General features: G+C 30.6%; 1 protein-coding gene, 1 long non-coding RNA gene and 1 pseudogene across 2 annotated transcripts; all 3 read right to left on the reverse strand.

Annotated features, from left to right (window-relative positions):
• Window positions 1-1,449: 1,449 nt before the first annotated feature.
• LOC100806395 (uncharacterized) lies at window positions 1,450-2,220 on the reverse strand (annotated as a pseudogene).
• A 1,371-nt stretch (window positions 2,221-3,591) lies between these two features.
• LOC100806930 (probable polyol transporter 3) lies at window positions 3,592-6,284 on the reverse strand. Its single transcript, XM_003548847.5, has 2 exons — window positions 6,067-6,284; window positions 3,592-5,104 (listed from the first exon to the last, which is right to left on the reverse strand). Exons 1-2 carry the CDS (start codon window positions 6,164-6,166, stop codon window positions 3,717-3,719), a joined length of 1,488 nt encoding a protein of 495 aa, XP_003548895.1. The 5' UTR covers window positions 6,167-6,284; the 3' UTR covers window positions 3,592-3,716.
• Window positions 6,285-15,634: 9,350 nt separating this feature from the next.
• On the reverse strand, window positions 15,635-18,022 carry LOC106796497 (uncharacterized). Its single transcript, XR_001385445.2, has 3 exons — window positions 17,748-18,022; window positions 17,322-17,409; window positions 15,635-15,829 (listed from the first exon to the last, which is right to left on the reverse strand). It is a non-coding gene; the product is annotated as an uncharacterized lncRNA (long non-coding RNA).
• Between the last annotated feature and the right edge of the window lie 3,546 nt (window positions 18,023-21,568).

Consider the following 21,568-nt stretch of genomic DNA (forward strand, 5'->3'; position numbering starts at 1 on the left):
GTTGATCTAGGAGCTAGTTCAACATGATTGAGATTGCTAGATTATCCATATGCTTCAAGAAGGAAACTTTGTGCTGATTTTCTTGCAATAAAGTTGGGTTTAGATCCCCCCTACTTACTTTCTGATGTAACTGGGATTCATTGATATTATAATTTTTTATTTTCTTTGTTTTTTTTTCTCTTTGTAAAAAAAAAAAATCATACAGAAAATTAATTAATTAAATTAGTAATGTGATACAATGTAGTAACATAATATTTTTTGTTATTTTGCTATTTTTTACTTTTTGATTTACTTAAGTTATAAAATTATACTCAACTAGTCCAATCTTTTCAAATGTAGAGATATATGAGTCAAATATTCAACATGATAGTAAAAAGATAATAATCCGAATATTTTTCATCAATCAAAATTACGCTAAATTAATTTAAAGCAAATTTAAAAAGTATTAACAAATTAAAGTAAAGAATTATTATAGCAAAGAATTACAAAAAGAAAAGGATTATTATAGGACGTATTTTGAAAATGAAAAAAAATTATGTCATTATATTGTGTGAGTATCCACCAATTATATTGGTAACTAATTTTTTTCAGAGAATTTGACCATTTGTTTTTAGTGAGTTTTCTGACCAACAAATAGTAAATAAAAGTAATTTGAAAACAAATAGTAAATTTTTGGAAAAAGAAAATGATTATTTTAGAGAGAAAATTGTGACAAGGAAAACATTATTATAGCAAGAAATTCGAAAATAAAAACCATTTTGAACATTTAAAACAATTATAGCAAAAAAATACTATAGCTAAGAATACATTATTAATTTTTATTTTTTAAATTATGAAATTATACCCGAGCAATCATCCTACAAATACAATGATATAATTATTTGAATTTTAAACTTTTATTTGTTAATTTTTTAAATTATACTTTAATAATATTAATTAACAAGATGTAAAAAATTGATGATAACGTCCCCCCTCCCCTCCAAAAAATTTAAATGATCTTTCATGTAGTTAGTATTGTGAAAATATATTCTTATTTTTTTCTTTCTTAATCAGTATACTTTTTTTTGGCAAAAAGAATCAACTGCTTTCCATTAATATTACTTTTAAAACAAATTTTTTATTTTTATTTATTTTCTATGTAAATCTTGAAGATGACATCAATTATTATTATTATTATCTTACTTATATCCCTATCCCTATCTGCCAATATTTTTTATTTTTAAGCACTCATAGATCCAAGAAATTTAATCAATTAACATATGTCAACTATAAAAATAATGCTTTGTCACATGCATAAAAAGTATAATAATTATAGTTTTTTAATTTTTTGTTATAATAATTTTTATCTAGTGTACTTTTTCTAGCTTACTCTCGAATGACCTGTCCTATTTTATTAAATATTATATTTTATTTATAATAAAAAGTATGACCAATATAGAAATTATACATTTATACGTAAATGTAAATCTTATCATATTCAAATAAGTTATTTAATAATAGTTTCAGTATGGCTGCAGCCACATCCGATAGCTTCTGCAAAATGTCATCTCTATCACCTATGGGTGATTGAGTTGAGCCAGAGAATTTCTTGTCGCAAGCATTTACTTCCTTTTTTTTTAACATAAAATATGCCCAAATTGTCAAACCCAAATTGTCCTTGGCTTATGGCATCAGCTGCTTGTGGGAGAATGTACATCACAACTGGGGAGTAAGAGTCAGCACATAAAGCCAATTTATGCTCCAATTCTAAGTCTGGAGTTATCTTGATATGCTTTTTAATGTAATTCAATGTGTCAGTAGCATTTGCTAGAATGGCATTGACCATTATGAGGGCCAAACCTTTTGTATCACTTTTGGGGGCTAACAGATTTGACCGTAAGACAGAGTTGCAAAGGTCATTTAAAGGGTATTTTTATGCATATTTGGTCTACCAAATCTTTAGAGGATTGAGTTGGTGTGAAAAGAATACAAGATAGAAGAAGAATATGGAGTAGAAAATAGGACACTAAGAATGAGCTCCTCCTCATTTTCTTAAGTGAGGAAACGAATGAATGGCCAAGTTCTTTCTCGGTTGTTATTTAAAGTTAGGTTGGTCATTGCTAAGTTAAAAAATTAAGCTTTGACTCAATGAATGGGTTTTAGTTTGCATTATATGCTAAGTTTGTGAGAGATAATATGTGTTTAATTTTTGCAAATATTTTTTAAAGATAATAAATTTGAAATCAAATATTAATTTTATATTCATCTCAAAGAATTGAAGTTTATATGAATATTTTAATGTCTCACTCAAGAATCACTTAAAAAAACATATATGAATAAAAAGACTAGGCCTTGGGCCTTACAACTTATTTAGCTTGATATGCAAACCTATTTATATACATAGTTATATATAATACACATGTTATATAATATCTTTTATAATATAAAATAAGCACTTTTTTCCACCAACTTTAAACATTTCTTTTTCCGTTATTTAATTTTTACTTATTTAATACATAATAATATTAATTAGAGAGATAATTAATAGAAAGTGGGTTTTAAATGAATTTAATAGTATTATTAATGAGTATTTAAATTCATGTATTCATTAATTGACTATTATGTATTTATTTATTATATTTATGAGTTTTTTTAAAAATAAAATACCATATTTAAAAATAAAATAAAAATAACAAAAAAATATTAATATGTTTTTATTAATAGTGCTAAAGGTATTAATATATAACTATTGTTTCATTTATCGTTATACTTTCCTAGTCTTAAATATTGATTAATGTTAGTTAATCACAATTAATTACACCAATTTTATTTAAAAGATAATTTTTTTTAACTTACTTTTCATTAAAACATAAATAAGATAAAGTTAGATAAAATTTTCTTATATTTAAGACAATTTTTTTTTCTTATATTTGAGACAAAAGGAAGTAATACACAAGTTTGATAGTTTGTCAAAAATTATTATCACTTTTTTTTACCACAAAAATTATTATCACTAATATCACATATATTGGAATTTTATGTGTCTTGCATAATAATAAAAAAATTCCTCTACAAAAAACTTTCTTTGTTATTAAGGATTTGTTTTTATTCCAAATATGTTGGTTATTTGTTGGATTTCGTTCAATAATAATACTTATACGAATTAATTTTATATTTCACTCAATATTTTTATTTATTGTTTTACTCTTAATAACATTAACTATTTTTAGATTTTAGTAAACAAAAAAGGACCTATAATAACACTCCCACCCTCTCTATTTACTGTGAATTACGTCTGATACCTCTATGCTAATTTTATTAATATAATATTTATATAAATATATTGAATTTTTTATATAGTATTAATTATTATATTTATTGAATTTAATAAATATAATGATTATATGTATATTAAATGAATTAAATTTTCATATATTAAGAAATTATTATTAAATAAAAATAATTATAATTTTTTTATTGTGGGTATATATATATTAAACTAGAAAATATAGGGAATCTAATGATTTGGACTTTCATGTTTTTTTATGCCCATTCATTTTGTTGAATTTTTGACTTAGCGATGCAAAGAAAATGATGTCAGGCTCATGGATCTTGGTTGAACAATACATAAAATCTAGTGTGTTGAATTTTACAGCATGTAGCCCAGAATGCTACATAATCACACCTATTCTCTCAAATGGTTTTTCTCACTGTAACACTATAACACACTACACTTTCTATCTTGGACCATTTTCTATTGCTACATTTTTCCCACTGGATTTTTTGCTGAAAACCATCTCCATCTCTTCCAAGGGCACGCCTTTGGTTTCAGGAAGGAAAAAGTAGAAGAACACCCAAGCCACTATAGATATTCCAGCAAACATGAAAAAGCTCCCACCTATAGTGATCGCTTTGTACACCGAAATAAAACTCATGGAAACCACTGCATTCATGGTTCTATTCACTGCAACTCCTATACTAGCCCCTTGCGCCCTCAACTTCAAAGGAAATATCTCCGACGCATAGACCCAAGTAACAGGCCCAAGCCCAACATTAAAGAAAGCAACATAACCATAAGTGGCCCCAATGCTAAGGCTCAAAGCCCACAAGAGCTTTTCACTAGAACTATCCACCATAGTCAAACTAAAACCCAAAAGTGTGAGCCCACAAACCATTCCCCCAGTGCTGATTTGCAAAAGACGCCTTCTACCAACTTTGTCAAGCAAAAACAAAGCCAAGACCAAGAAAATGATCTTTGTGAGGCCAATACCAACCGTTGCAAGAAGAAGCTTATCTTTACTAGTGACACCAGCTTTCTTGAAGATTCTTGGACTATACAACATCACAGCCTCAATGCCCGTTGCATGCTCGAAGAAATGAATCCCCACGGCTGCAATCAGCATCCAACGCACTTTTGGCGTCGGTCTCACCAGCAACTCTTTCCAAACCCCTTCCCCTTGAGACTTGTAAGAGGGCTTCACATTTTTCTCCTCGACTTCACAATCATTAAACCCCATCACAACTTTTATTTCACCGAATCGGAGTTCGGCCTCCTGTTCGGTGTTGGAGACACGCAAGAACACGTTCTTTGCGTCCGCAAGCCTTCCCTGCATCGCCAACCACCTTGGGGACTCTGGCATTGCCAGAATCCCCAAGGCCAAAGCGAGCGAGGGAAGTGCTGCTACACCAAGCATCAATCTCCATCCTAGCCTCAAAGTCAATTTCCCCAAGAAGTAGTTTGATATGTACCCAAGTAAGATCCCAATGCCGATGCAAAGCTCGGGTAACGAGGTTAGAAACCCCCTTGACGATGCAGAGGAGATCTCTGCTGAATAAACCGGTGCTATCATGAGAGCAAAGCCTACACCAACACCACCAACACACCTTCCAAGCATTAGAATTGCGTAGTTTGGACCATACCCCATGAGAATTGCACCAACCATGAAGAGGAGTGAGGCCAACAAGATTGTGTAGCGGCGACCAATGTAATCGGAGGTTCTTCCTGCGGCCAAAGACCCCACCAATGCGCATAGGTTCAAGATTCCTGCTAGAACCTCTTGTTGGGTGTCGCTGATTCCAATGTCATCCTTGATGAATATCATTGCTCCACTCATAACGCCAGTGTCTGATGAAATTATGCATGTGAGTAGATAGAGTTAAAAATAAATAAATTTAAGCTCGTGCATCAAATCCATCTATAAATAAAACATAATCATCAAAATTAGACTTAGTTTTTTAGATGCTTTTGTTATGGTTTCAAATTAGAATTGAAGTTTCACTTCGTGTTGATAGTTTATATTGAGTTTTTACATTTGTTTTTTTACTATTATTCAGATAAAATTCTAGTTTTGATTAGAGAATAATACTAAAAACACTGTCTAAATGTCTTCATGCAAGTATATAATTAAGATATTTTGGCTAACAAAACTAATGTACAAGTTACAATTATGTGTTTTTTTTTGTTTTTGTCCAGAACATCCTCAACTAAAAACCAAAAAATTAATTTCTTGAACTATCAAATATTTAACTAAGGTGCTGAAATGTTCCAATAAATATTTTTTTATATATACATAGACCTAAAAATTAAACTTAATCACATATTTAAGGGACATGATATTAAGAAATATAATTAAACTTAAATATTTTTTTAATTTTTACAATTTTATGTTTTTTATTTATTTTTAGTCCGTGTAAATTATATTTTTGTTATCCTTAAGATAACGTTTTTTTCAATGTTGAAAGTGTTCTAAGGATCAGACCAAAAAAATGTTAAATGTTAAATTACAAAAACAAAAAATGTGATATGACTTCCTAATATAGAGTATTATTTGTCTTTCTAATTAATTACGTACTTAGTAACTACTTACATAAGAAAAAAAAATTAATACTACTACGTCATATTAGTTTTGTAAAACAACAATTAATTCAGAACAGTTTTTTTTTATTCTAAAACAGTAAAATGGAGGGAGTAGTGTGTTATCGTGGAGAGATTACAAAATGGTGGAGAATAATAAAATATACGAGAAATAATTATAGCAATGAAAAAAGTAATAATAGAAACAAGAGCGAGAGAGAATGCAATATTACCATAGCCAGATATGATGGATACCATTGAAGCAACAACAGCACAAGCAAAGGCATATTTGTTGAACGTCGTCGTCTGGTCTTCTTTGCCACCATGCTCCATTATAATAATACTTATCAAGGTGTCTTTGGCTTCCTCTCTATCTAGTATCTACAAAATTTCTCTAGGAGTAAAAGACTACTTAAGGTGATTTGATTTGATTTTGAGTCCAATTTTCTTGAATTCCAAACACATGTTTATATAGGAGACGAAGTGTGGACCAGGAATCGTTGATGTGATATGGTTTCGACTAACTGTGTAATAGTCAGAGAAACTTGCTGGTCGCTGTTTGGTTTCGACATGTTATAATATATTACTAAATATCACACATATCACAATGAGAATTTAAGAGTATGTTTGATTTGTATTTTTATTTTTTAAAAATTATTTTTATTTTTAAAAGATTAGAATTATGAAAATATGTTTGGTTTCATTTTTTATTTTCTGGTTTTAGGAAATAAAAACATTGAAAATTTATGAAATATTGACTTATTATCTTTTTTGTATTTTTAGATTTGTTTAAAATTACATTCATTGTTATCACATTTTTATTTTATCCAAAATGTGGTTCCTGTTTGTAATTAAAAATATTTGAAAACAAAATTTTATTTTTCTCATTTTCTGGTTATTTTCTATTTTCATTTTCACTGAAAATGTTTTCAAAAATTCAACCAAACAAATTTTCATCACCATTTTCTGTTTTCAGTAAAAATGAAAATAGAAAACAGTCAAACTAAACACTCCTAACCCCTACAAGTCTAACAAAAATAGGGAAAAGAAAGAAAGTGAAAAAACACAAGAGATAAAGTTGGGCTTGAATTAGTTCATCTAAGTGGACACGGTTGGCTAATGAACGAAAATCAATGAGCAGGGTTGGGTTTAGAATTCCTCAATTTTGTCGTAATCTATATATATGAATTTATCACCTGCCTCCGGAAATTTAATTAAGACTAATTAATTATAATTACTTTTGGATAAGAATTGATTATAATACACACCTAATTTAATTAAGACATTTTGCTGACTGAACTAGGACTTAGCTGTTTTTTTTTTCTTTTTTATCGAAGAAAATTTAGTTGAATTGATTCTTGGAAGCTCAGTATATGATAAAGACAAATCTTGAGACTGAATGGATATTTATAAATTGTCCACTAATGTACAGATTTACAGTGGCGTGGATGTAGCTGTTTTAAACTTAACATAGTTGAAAATCATCATGATAAACATAGACTTGCATTAAAAGAAATTCAGTGGTACCTGAAATTTAAAGATTTTGGTACCTAATTCTTTTTCTTTGAGGGAGAAGATTTTGGTACCTAATTGAGAAAGAAAAATAGTATTTCGTGTTATCATACGAACTGTTATATCTTAGAAAACATATAGATTCTCATGTTTTTAATTTTCTTTTAATTAGTTTATTTAAAAAAAAAACACATTGGTCCAAGTAAGCATTCCTGCGTTTCGTATTGTAATGTATAACATTGCTCGTTGAGAAACTTGTTCTTCGATCTTTCCTTTTCTTCTTCTTATTTTAGCTTTAAACTCATTCAACTATTAACCCAACAATGTAAATGTTTATTTTTCTGGATATCATAATAATTCTCTTAATTGTATTAATTCTGAGTCTGAAGTGAATAAATTGTAACGTTAATTTAAAATGGATAGAACTCTCCTGTACAGCCAAATCCTTAATTATGATGTGTTCCTTATTAAAGATTAATACCAATATGGAAGGAATTCAGGGGACTGAAGCTGGAAAATTTCAAAAAAGAAAAAGGGATAGCTCGGTACAAAGTAATTTTCCAACTTCGATGGACATGATTAAATTGGGAGCGATAAATTAAAAGGACCAGTTCTACGGAGACAGAAAAAAATTAAATGAGATTTTAGCACTTATGGAATTTTCTTTTCTTTTCTGAGTAGCACTTGTGGAGGAATATGATAACATTGTAAAGAATCAAGAGAGATATAATTTTTAAAAAGACATTAAACATATGCATGATATCAACATGATGGAGTCCAGTAGAACTGTAGAAGTGATTAGTTTTCCACAAATTTGGAATCGCTATTTAAATCTAGAGTTTGTATGATAAATGTTACTAATAGTCTAATACACCCTTTAATATGTGTTTTTTTTAATACATTCTTTATTATTAACTGATATTTATTAAAAATAATAAATTTTTATGAATTCCACTTCTTATTTAATAATTTTTTTTTAGTTTTGAAGAAATTTTAACTAATAATATATATGTTAACATTTTGTTACGTTTAGACGTGAAAAAAATAATCTATTTAACTAAAGTTTTTTGGGACAAAAAGTGTATGTTTATTAGTAACTTTCTTGAAAATTGCATTAAAATTTATAAATAAAAATATTATATAGATATTTTATTATTAATAATGGGTATTTTAATAAATTAAAAGGAATAAACTAAGTAAGATTTTTAAAATTGAAGAAAAATATGAAAAATAATTATTAAGACAAATAATCTTTATTGATATTTAGTTTATCTAATAAATTAAAAAAGATATTTTCAATTTAATATAAAGAATCGAGATTTAAATATTAAACTAAATTGAAATTAAATATAAGTAATATAATTTGACATAATTATAAATAAAAACAAAATAAATATTTAAAGAAGGATAAGTTATGTAACTTAGTGAAGTTAAGAATAATTTTTTAAAAATCTCCCATTTAATAATAAAAACTTAAATTTATAATATAAAAAAATAACTTTTAAAATTTTCCATTACTTACTTTTTTATCATAAGCATCAAATTCAGTTAGCAAGAGTTTATTTTAGGTTTGAGAATAATGTGTTCTCATTGATATTTTTTTTTCAAAATTAATATCTCTTTCCTAAAAAAAGTGTTAGGGATAACGTGACTGACATATAAGAAATTGATGGAGGTCATATGTAGTTCAACTATTTTGTGATTATTAAAGTTTAAAATAACAGTTTTTCTTAGAACTTTTTCTTCAAATATATAACTTCTCTTGTTTAGGGCAAATATAACTTCTCCTTGGGGTTTGGTGAACAACAAAAAAAAAACTTCTCCTGGCCGTTTCTCCTTTGTTGCAATATTTTTCTTTAATTTACCTCCAAAGTCAGATTCCTTTAAAATGAGTGAACTCTCTTTCTGAAATTATAAGTTGGTATTTTTTCCTTTGAAAATTTATATTTTTCTTTGTTTTGGGATATTGGCTTATTATGTGGCCATCGTTGTCATCAAAATACGTTTGAACTCGATCGAATGTAACAAGAAAAGAATATGCGTGATAGCTTATGTTCATGAATGAGGACTATAGTGGATGATGGGTGGAGGGTGGAAAGCGATGACACGAGCTAAAAGCAAAAGGCATAAAATATATATTGCCACTAGGTGAGGCTCCAAACAAAAATAATAAGATATTATAATTTTTTTCTTAAATAAAAGACCAATATAGTATTAATCATTATTCAAGTTTAATCGGTAATAAGGAGTTTGAATTTTAGATATATAATTTCATCAAATAAAAAAATAGTGTGAGGAGGCTATCATAAATTCTTAAATAATTCTTATTTATTTATGATAGTCCTAAGTTTGAATAAAATTATGTATGTTCACGTGACAAATAAAGTGTTTAAGTATTTCTAAAATTTTATTTCTTAAGTTTAACTACACGTTTCTTGTAGTGTATATTAATGTGAGGAGACTTTTTGTTGAGTTTTTATTTTTTTTGATAGATGAAGAGATCATTCATAGAAAAAGTCCATCAACACTTACAAAGCATATAAAAGCTAAACAGAGTGTTATAACAGTGTACATTATTAACGCTGACAGATTAGAAACTTACGAAGTAAGGATTTGTATTTTTATTTTTTTTCTTTCATTTCTTATTTTTATTTTTTGGAAATTGTTTTCATTTTCAAAAGATTAAAATTCTAAAAATATGTTCGGTTTGATTTTTTATTTTCTATTTTTAGGAAATAAAAACACTGAAAATTTATAATATACAGACTTCTTATCTTTTTTATATTTTTAAATTTATTTAAAATTACATTCATTATCATCTCATTTTCATTTTATTCAACATGTTTCGGTTTTCAACTAAAAACACTAAAAATGAAATTTTATTGTTTTCATTTTCTGATTATTTTCTGTTTTCATTTTTACTGAAAATATTTTCAAAAATCTAACCAAACACATTTTTATTATCATTTTTTATTTTCAGTGAAAATGAAAACAAAAAATCGACAAACCAAACACCCCTTAATAGTTTAGCATTGTTGAACTTACAAACACAAAGAACATAAAAAACCCATAGAAATCACATTCTTTTATTGCAAAAACTTAAGAGACAGAGCTAGCCATGAACTTATTTTTCACTTTTTTGCTTTCTTTGTTCCTTTAGTGATCACACATATCTGTCAAAGGCTCGAGGTGACTTATGGGCCAGCCGCAAAACCTTTTGAGGACCCGAAACGTCTTGGTGAAATTATTTCGTCGTCAGAACAGTAATATTCTTCTTCCTTTGGGAAATCATGCTTATAACATATATTGGACCTATATTCAAGAACTCATTCTAGAAGAAAAAAAAAATTGTTTCCAAATAAAAATCTTGCGGTTCATCGTGGTGTTTTTAGCGAATTATAAGAACCTACCTCAGATGGAGCGTACCACAATGTTTTAAAGGCCACACGGAATTAGGCTACACCTTTGTTTGTGCGCAACTAGTACTCTACTGAGGTAATAGTGAAAGAGACCTTACACAATAATTTGTTATAGATTAATAATTATACTTTGAAATGTAATATCTCACACGGCACCAGATATTTATCACATCATATAACTGTAAGCAGCAAACTACAATCAACAATTTTTTGGACAGTTCTAAGGTATTTCACACTCTAAATGTGACCAGTTATTAAACTGTATAAATTAATATAAGTAACATAAAATATAAATATATGTATTAATTGTGTTATAAGTTTAATAGTTAATGTTGATAGTTTAATGGTAAGTTAGTTCATTAAATAAATTTTAGATTCATGATTCAATTTTTAGTGTACCATTTTTTGTATTTTTAATTAAATTTTACATTTTAAAAAAAATAATAAATTTTGATTTAATTGGACCAGCTGACCGGTTTAATCATAGAATTGGTTAGGTTAAAATGATTTGTATTTGATTACATCAAATTGACTACATAATCAATCTGTTAGATATCAACTCGTCATATCAATTAAGTCAGTTTGATTAGGAACACTGAGATTGACCATCATAGTATATAAGTCGGTAATAATTTTAATTTATAACAAAATTATTTGTTTAAGGTTTATAAAATGTAGTAGTTAATTTGACCTTAATTTTTAGTTTAAATCTTAGTTGTGTATAAGTATAAAAATCTACTCAGATGTTAAGAATGGTTTATTTAGTTAACCTTCTGCTAATGACAACTTTATCATGAGTTCAAAATTTTTAAGATATATTTTAACTAACTATTTGATATTAATCATTTTTTAAATGTAAAAGATTAATTGAAGAGGATTTTATTTGTTTAGAAAATTCTTTTATATATATATATATATATACACACACACACGTAACTTAAAAGAATAGCGCAAAGATATGCAACTAATACTTTCTTTTATGATGCATGTAAAATGTGATCGACGCAGCACTAACTGATGAACAAAAAAGAGCCTATTAGAATTTGATAAAATTTGAGTTTTTTCAAATCATCATGTTAATCAAATGGTTTGAGATTAATTTATCAGTTTAATTTCCATTTTTACGACCAGTGCAAAGGTTTTTACACTAAAAATACAATGATATAACTTTAAAGTAATTATTAGTATACAAAAGTCAACAACAACTTTATTATATAGTATGACGATATATAATTAAATGACAGTATACTATAAAAAATCTTTACACGTTTAAATTAAATCCTTAATTATCTATGGAGATTGGAGCACGAAGCAGTGCTAAGAGTACTTCCTAAGGGACGTTTTTTGAATTCGAACCTTGCTCTGTCTTGAATGTTCAGTTTGTTACTCATAATTTGTTTGTCATCGGATTGCTTTGCTCATGTATTAATATTTATTTATTTATTTTAAAAAGTACTTATGTTCCAGTGGTAATAAGTTTATAGCTCGTTTGGCTTGTGCATCAGTTATAGTGCTACGTTGATCATATTTTATATGCACAATAAAAGATAGGAATAAAGAATAAGAAAGTGATAGTAGACGTATCTGCTTAGTCAACTTGATTTGATTTATGACTTTTATGCTCGTGGCTGGCACAACAATTCGAATTTTGCTTTCTTTCTTTATATAGTTCACACCTCAATCCCCAATTTCGCATGAAAAATCAAACCCAACTTCGGCAGGGTGAGTGGGAGCTAAATAAACATTTCTTTTCTTTTCTACGCTATATGATAACCTATGTTGGCAGAAGAAGCTGATAAAATTTGGCAACTTTATTTTGACTATAAGTTTGGTGAAAAGTTTGATTAAAACACCGTTATCAATATCACATCCACATTGGTTTTCTTGTCGATGCGGTGACGAACAAACTCTAGTTGGGCTTTTAGGCCGTTTATCTCTCCCAAATTGTTTGGTTTCTGGGTTGTATTCCACTAAGATTCGGATTTCATTGGAATGGTCCTACAAAGTTTTGATCTACCGGTGGGCATGAGTATTAGAGTTATATTTGATATTTAAAAAGATGTGTGGTTGTGATTATAGTTTGCCAAAATAAGTTCTAGTTAAAATAAAATTAAGTTTGCAAAAGTAACTAAGTCTTACTTCTACATAACTAAGTTTTTAGAGAAAATTTTAATGGGCAAACATATTTTTAAGGGTAATTAAACGTGTCATGAACCTGTATTTGGAAGACCCCAAACGAAATATCAAACATAGCCTTCATTTTCACACTTGCACACTGATAAGATGTTACACTTAACCCAAAATCTTAAAGCATTAATATGTTCTTTCTTAATTATATGTTACTCAATTTGCCAAGTAATGTGGTTATTTTTAATAGCGCGGTTAAAGGAAACTTCATAGGTGAAGGAAGAAGGTTTAGGGAAATGGTTGTTGATTCCATGGATGGAGGAAGAAGGGTGGTGGTATTTGGTGTGACGAAGAATGGTTTCTTGTGTTGGTTGACGGTGATGTGTTGTTATGAATAAGAGCAGAAAACAGCAGGACGCAGAGCAAGAACCAGAACCAAAAAAGGAAGAAAGGGCAAGGAGGGAAATCTACAAACCTCAGTACCTCAGATGCTTCGTATAGGAGGCTGAGCTGGCAGCATATTAGTGCTCTTCCATGATTGTTGTCAGCCATTATCCAAATTCTATTAGAAATGTTTATTTTGATTTCCTCCAAGGCATATAATGCCAAAAGCTGTTAGAATATTGTAATAGGCTGAAACTCTATATATACTGAAAACATGTATTCAAATGGCAAGTAGAAAATTAAAGTCTCATTCCCTCTTATCTTAGCTTTTCTGGAGGAATCCTGGACCTCGAATACTAGGAAAATATTCAGCTCATAACATGTGTACTGTAGATTGCTTTGTTTCTTAAACAGTTGATTGGGTTTTCTTTTTATTTTTTCATTAACGGTCAAATTATGCAATGAAGGTTGGTCTGTTTGTTTTTGAAGGGAGATTGAATTACCTTGCCTTAGGGTGGAGAAGGAAGAGATTTGTGAACGATGAATAGTTTGTTGTATGTAGCATGACGATGCTGATTAGTTTTAGGCATATTTGATTGTGAATTTTGTTAGTAGGATAACGTTGTTAATGGATATTTACAGAGAAATTATTATCGACCGAAGTAAAATGTGTTCAAAGAAATTAATCTTTTTAAGCAAGGTATCATGTCAACGTGGAAGAAATAATATATCACCAAAAGGCAAATGTCTCTAAAACCAAACCCGACAACTTTGTTAGTCTGAAAAAAAGTTCCTTGAAGGCAATTATTCGTAAAGCTTTTCTGGTTTCATTTGACAAGGTCATCACACCAGAATGTGCTCTCCTTATACGTGTTGCATTTTGAACAGAATTTCCCTATTTACCAGTTTTCACTGTTCACAAGATTTGATACACAGCATTTTTACCAGGTTTACATTTCCCAACATTCAAAGCAGAACCAGATACCCTTTGTTCCAAACCTTTGCAAACCTCTTGCTTCTTAATGATAGTATTATGATATAGTTTTTGGAAGCACTAGTTGTTAGGAATTTTATCATTTCTAATTAATTAATTAGTGTGGGCTACATATTATATTTATCATTTATATTAATTATTTATATTTATGGGTTGATCTAATTTGATGAACTTATTGGACTATCTTCAGAAATTAATATGAATTTGATAAGTGAAAACCAGTTTAGTCCGTTAGGAAATAATGAAAACTTTAACAGATTAAAACCTAAAGTAAGGTTGTGATCCCCAACACACCAAATCATAAATTGTATTCTTTTCTCCCCATCTAACGAGAAACCTAAGGTCCCAGAAGGAAAACGGTGATTTGGTTGAGGAAGAACACAAAACCAACCGTTTCTCAGACTCATCAATTTGCCTACTTATCATGGATCCAGGTATTTTTTTCATAATCTCTCTTGATAATCTAACATAATGTATTTCCGGTGATTATTGATATTTTATTAAGATCCATAAAATTCAAACAGGTGGTATCAGAGCCACCATTATTGTTAGATTATTGGGAATTAAAGTTATTTGATTTGTGTTATACCTGAATTATTCTGTTACATGAACCCTAGTTTTATTTTAGGATTTTATCTTTGCAATTATAAATATGATTGTGAGTTTATAATTTTTTTTTCTTTTCGATCACGATATAATAATCATCATATGCGCGTTCATGTTTTGTGTTCGGAATCCATGAGAAAAACTATTTTTTTCGCTCCAGAATAGTCATCCAATTTTTGTTTCTCGTTCATGTGTTTGTTTTTTTTTTTATGGCTGTTGGTTTTGTTTCCTTTTGCATGTCATGAATCCATGTCATACATGCCATGACATGATATACATGTGATACATAATCTTTGACTTTATTATATCATCATAAGAAAATCCCTGTTGCATACCGTTAAATGCAATTTGGCTTGTTTTTATTTGTGAATTATGTGTATTAATTAGTGATTCCCATTATGTTTTGGTGTAAATTCAGAAATTACAAACCCTCAAAGTTATTCCTTTTTTATGTTTGGTAATTTTGATTGAGTTGATTGAAAAGCAATCTCTAATGCGTAAATTAATTTAATTAAAATTGCATAGATATTTGTGTAATGACCCGTCTCGACGCTACAATATCACCACTAAATACCTTGAGAAATTCAATTTTTTTAAAAACTCCCTTACTTTGCTTATGAAAATAGAAGTAATTTTTGTCTTGACATACATTCACCAAACAACACACCATCACTTGAGTGAATATATATATATATATATATATATATATATATATATATATATATATGAATAGTAACTTAGTACACGTCATACACATAATGGAAATTAAATTTGTTCATACATATAATTAAAAATCTTAGCTTTACATCTCTAGTTTAACAAAATGAATCATGAACTAACTATGCAGGAGTTGATTAACAAAACACAATTTTCTCCCAAAATAATCCCAACGTTATCACGTCGGCTCGGTGGCTCCTCAATAGAATCTCACTTCCTACACCCTACTGCTATCATCTTGCTCCCACGAACAAGGTTCGCGATCATTACAGGTATCAACCACACGATGCAAAATTGTAAGGGTGAGTTCATTATAAAAAGAACCAATACTAAATCCAAATAACCACAATTAGTAAGAGAACATAGACAAACATCATGAGCTTACACAACATCATTTGTTAATCATCACACATCCAACAATTATTCATCATCCATCCATGGATCCAATCAATTATGCTCAGGATGATGCATGCACCTGACCTCAACTCTCAGATGCAATGTGGTACGTACCATCCCCAAGGAAATAGCCTAAGCGTGTCCACACGACACCTCACTTAAGGAAACTATGCAGTAATTGTCGAGGCCACCCAGTCGTGAACCGTAACTCCCCCCCCCCCCCCCCCCTCGGTAATCAGCCTGGGCCACAAGGGAGTTCCCAAACCAAGAGACGCACCCCCTAGTACAAGTAGTCCTCCTCATAAGGAACTACAAGTACATAGTGCCATAGTTTATACTATTTCGTATGTCATATGAGGCATGAAACATGGGCGTCATCAAGTACAATGACCATGGATGAATTAAAGATCCTAAACATCCCCTCAGAAATGCTTAAACTCTTTAACCACTTTATTTTCCCCTACCAGGGACATCCGACAAGGTCAATGCACCCCCCATGAACATACACAACATACAACATATGAATGTGGGCGTCATCAAGTACAATGACCATGGATGAATTAAAGATCCTAAACATCCCCTCAGAGATGTTTAAACTCTTTAACCACTCTATTTTCCCACACAAGGGACATCCGACAAGGTCAATGCACCCCCCACGAACATACATAACATCCAACGTATGAAACATGGGCGTCATCAAGTACAATGACCATGGATGAATTAAAGATCCTAAACATCCCCTTATAGATGTTTAAACTCTTTAACCACTCTATTTTCCCATACAAGGGATATCCGATAAGGTCAATGCACCCCCCATGAACATACACAACATGCATCATCTCAATGCATTTCCAACATCATCAACATTTCATTTCAATATCATTCTCAACATAAACTTCATCTCATCTCAATGACATTATCAACAACAACAACAATCTCATTTCATATTAACATAATCATCAATAATAACATCAATTCATGTTGACATGATCATCATTAGCAACACCATCTCAAATCAATATCATCATAAATATCAACCTCACCACGTATCATTTAAAGTCATTAATAGCAACATCAACAGTAAGTCACATTCCGCATGTACATATATCTTTCATGCCTGAGATTCACACTCCCCAGGTCTTCAAATAACACAAGTCAAATAAGGATAATAATTTTATTCATCAACAATATATATATCGCATCCCATTCGTCAAAAACATGGTTTTTTTTTAGAAAAAATTTCAGCATGCAACAGGAATAGACATATATTCTCATAGCTAGGTTCCCTGACCCTAACCATGGTGTAAAAATGGTAAATTTATAATATACTCACATCACCTATCGTGAGCTTCCCGTCGGTTCCTCTTTGCGTCACTTAGAGGTCTCTCTCTCATTCACGCTTGTCGGTCCAACGCAAGTCTCTATTACGCCAAAACGAAGGAAATTACTATGGATTTCATAAATAAAGTTAACAACAATACTCTAAGTCAAATACTCATGTCACTACATGAAAGGGCTGAGGGTTGTTTCAGATTTTACGAAAGGAACATCATTTTGAAATTTCGATCACGCCAATGTGACCGAGGTTTAGTGAAGATCATGAAAATAACACCCATTTCATAAAAAGATAACTTTTACAAAGTCTCTTTCTCTAAGGTTTTTTGAAGGAAGCGTAAAACATACAATGATGGTTCCAAAGTCAGAAAAGATGCAAAGATAAGCTTAAACTACCAAGGAACAAGCTTAAAATCATGGTTACCTAGAAGAAAACCATGAAGGTCAGATTGGGCTTCGTTCTCTACTGAAACCTCGAGACAAGCTTGGAAGATTTCACTTCGATTAAAGGGTTCCTCTCGGTGTGGGGTTTCAATGGACAACTATGGCAGCTTGTGGCGGCCACAGGTGGTTGTGGGTGGTGGAGAAGAAGCTTGGGACGTTGGAAATGGTTTTGGGGAAGAGGAAGAGAAAGGAAAGGCTGTTTTTCCAAGGCTACACGAAAAATAAGGCTTGCAACACTCAAGTGTTTCTGCTCTCAGGAAAGGAAGCGTCTCGAACACATCAGAAGTCATATTGCAGATCGCAACGGTCTGATCGTGGACACCTGTCCTATGAACCTCCAGACCAAATTTCGAGATGATCCAACGGTTAACGAATACAGGAGGACATTTTTACCAAGATAGCTTCAGGCAGCTTTTTTGAGAAGCTTCCTTGAGAGGCTTCTTTGACAAGTTAGAGTTTTAACTGCCCACACCCTTCTAATAACTAAATTCACCTCCTTGAAATAAAACATGGATAAAACAACACAATAAATAAAATTAAACATCAATTATAATTACTAATAATATTTCAGGGTGTTACAATTAGTATAAAATTATTTATGCGAATTGTGCTCAGCCCAAAGAAAGACGCAATTTGGTCAAATAATTTTGTACTTGTGATGATAAATGTATGACAATTATAAGGTATTTTTATGTGAATTATAGTCGGTTCAAAGAAAGATTATGATTTGACAGAATATATTGTCAATATTTGATCATTGCGTTGAGAGTACGAATTACAAAATTAATTTCTCTGTCCAAAGATTATGAATTAATTTTGTGTTGGGTATCTTGTGATGGGTTTGTTATGTGAACTATTTTGTACATGTCTTGTTATGTATATGTTTTATATAACTTATTGGTTTATTTGTGAGCTTGTAATTATTTTTATTTTTATTTTTAGTATTATTCAGTTTCTATTGCTAGTGCTGCAAATGTATATGCTCAAGTGAACAATATCCCTATGTTGAATGAGACAAATTTTAAGGTCTAGAAGAAAGTCGTAGAAATTGTTCTCGGCTGTATGTATTTAGATTTGGCACTGAGAACGGAACGACCCACTTCCACTCCGGAAGCCTCCAATGGGGTAAAAATTGAAAAATGGGATCATTCCAATCGAATGTGCATTATGATCATAAAGCGTTCTATTCCAGAAGCGTTTCGAGGCTCTATTTCTGAGGGTAAAAATGAAAAGAAATTTATTGATGAAATTGAACAGTACTTTGCCAAAAAATAAGAAGGCGAAGACCAGTAACCTTTTTGCTATACTCATCTCCATGAAGTATAAGAGCAAAAGTAATATAAGGGAGTACATAATGGAAATGTCTAACTTGGCATCTAAACTGAAAGCACTTAAGTTAGAGCTTGGTGAAGACTTGCTCGTGCATTTAGTAATATAAGGGAGTACATAATGGAAATGTCTCACTTCCTACACACTTTGGGCAATTCAAAGTGAGTTATAACACTAAGAAGGACAAATGATCTCTTAATGAGCTTATATCTCACTGTGTTGAAGAGGAAGAGAGGCTGCAGAGAGACAGATATGAAAGTGCTCATTTAAGCTCCACCTCTCAGAATAAAAAAAATAGAAAACTAAGGGTGCTGCTGAAGGGTCTTCTCAGCAAAAGAAACCAAACAAGGATGAAGAATTTACCTTGCTACTTCTGCAAGAAGTCTGGACACATGAAGAAAGATTGTCCCAAGTACACCACATGGCGTGTAAAGAAAGGTAAATCTCTTGCTCTTGTTTGTTCTAAAGTTAATTTAACTTTTGTACCTAAAGATACTTGGTGGGTAGATTCTGGTGCTACTACTCACATAAGTGTAACCATGCAGGGTTGCCTGTGGAGCCGACTGTCAAGTGATGATGAAAGATTCATATAGAAACTTTTAGATTGCATTTAAAGACTGAATTTTATTTGGATTTGTTTGAGACTTTTATTGTACTGTCTTTTAGACAGAATTTAATTTCTATTTCTAGTTTGGACAAATTTGGTTTTTCTTGTTCATTTGGAAATAATAAAGTTAGTCTCTACCAAAATTCGAATTTGATTGGTTCCGGTTCCTTAATTGATAATCTATATATGTTGGATGTTAATTGTTCCTATAATGAAATACTGCAAACAAATTCATGCGGTACAAAAAGGAAATTAAAAGAGAATTCAGCCACTTTATGGCACAAACGCTTATGTCATATCTCTAAACAGAGAATTCAGAGACTTGTGTCGGATGAAATTCTTGAACCTTTAGATTTATCAAACTTTGAAGTCTATGTTGAATGCATAAAGGAAAAACAAACAAACATAAGGAAATTAGGTGCCGAAAGAGCTAAAGATATCTTAGAACGGGTACATACGGACATTTGTGGTCCTTTTCCAACACCTTATTGGAATGGGCAACAATATTTTATCTCGTTCATAGATGACTACTCTAGATATGGTTACCTTTATTTGATACATGAGAAGTCTCAATCCCTAGTCGTTTTTAAGAGTTTCAAGGCTGAAGTTGAACTTCAACTTGGAAAGAAAATTAAGGCTGTCAAATCTGATCGTGGTGGTGAGTACTATGTTAGATATGATGGATCAGGAGAACAACGTCTAGAACCTTTTGCGCTTTTTCTCAAAGAGTGTGGAATTATTTTGCAATACACTATGCTAGGCAAACTTAGCATGATTGGTGTTGCAGAACGAAGAAATCGAACTCTTAAGGATATGGTGAGAAGTATGGTTAGTCATTCTTCTTTGCCAGAGTCACTTTGAGAAGAAGCCTTAAAGACCGCAGCTTATATCCTTAACAGAGTGTCAAGTAAAGTAGTTAATAAAATCCCTTATGAACTTTGGACTGACAAAAAGTCAAACATTAAGCATTTATATATTTGGGGTTGTCCGGCAAAGGTGCAGCCTTATAGGTTAGTCATTCTTATACGTGTTCTCCTTATATGTAAAGCTTTTCTAGTTTCATTTGACAAGGTCATCGCACCAGAATGTGCTCTCCTTATACGTGTTGCATTTTGAACAAAATTCCCCTATTTACCAGTTTTCACTGTTCACAAGATTTGATACAGCATTTTTACCAGGTTTATATTTCCCAACATTCAAAGCATAAGCAGATACCCTTTGTTCCAAACCTTTGCAAACCTCTTGCTTCTTAATGATAGTATTATGATATAGTTTTTGGAAGGACTCATCAGGACAGTGACACTATATCAGCGCCATGCAGCATAGTGATAGCTCCCAATAGCAATGCTAATAATATCAAAATATATATACGGTCCATGTCGCACTTCGTTTTGTGCAAGATTGAAATCAAATCAAACTATTTCTATGTTAGTTCTAGGTTTGTACCTAAGTAGTTATGGAGTTTAGATCCTTAAGCATTTAGTGGATTCCCTTGTTGTCTTTCATGATTAATATTTTTAGTGTGATTTTAATTTTTCTAATGTCCTAGCTGGTTTGGTTTACATGTCTTCCACTTTGAATGAAACTCAATGTCATATGTCGTTATTTTTTGTCTAGAGTGTGGTCAAGTCAAATAAGACTATAATGCACCGTAAAATTCTCTTCTAATTATCTAATGTGGTTGTTATATTTAAAAGTTGAACTCAAAATTTCTAATTAAATTAAAATAATTTTACATCATATTATTAACATGTTCAATAATCATATATCTTATTTAATGTAATATATACTGTGATATGCTAGGCTCTATCTAATAAAATAAAGTGGCCTCTATTTAGTTTGAATAATTATATTTTGACAACAAA

Source organism: Glycine max, chromosome 16 (genome assembly GCF_000004515.6).
Source record: "Glycine max cultivar Williams 82 chromosome 16, Glycine_max_v4.0, whole genome shotgun sequence".
NCBI classification, from domain to species: domain Eukaryota; kingdom Viridiplantae; phylum Streptophyta; class Magnoliopsida; order Fabales; family Fabaceae; genus Glycine; species Glycine max.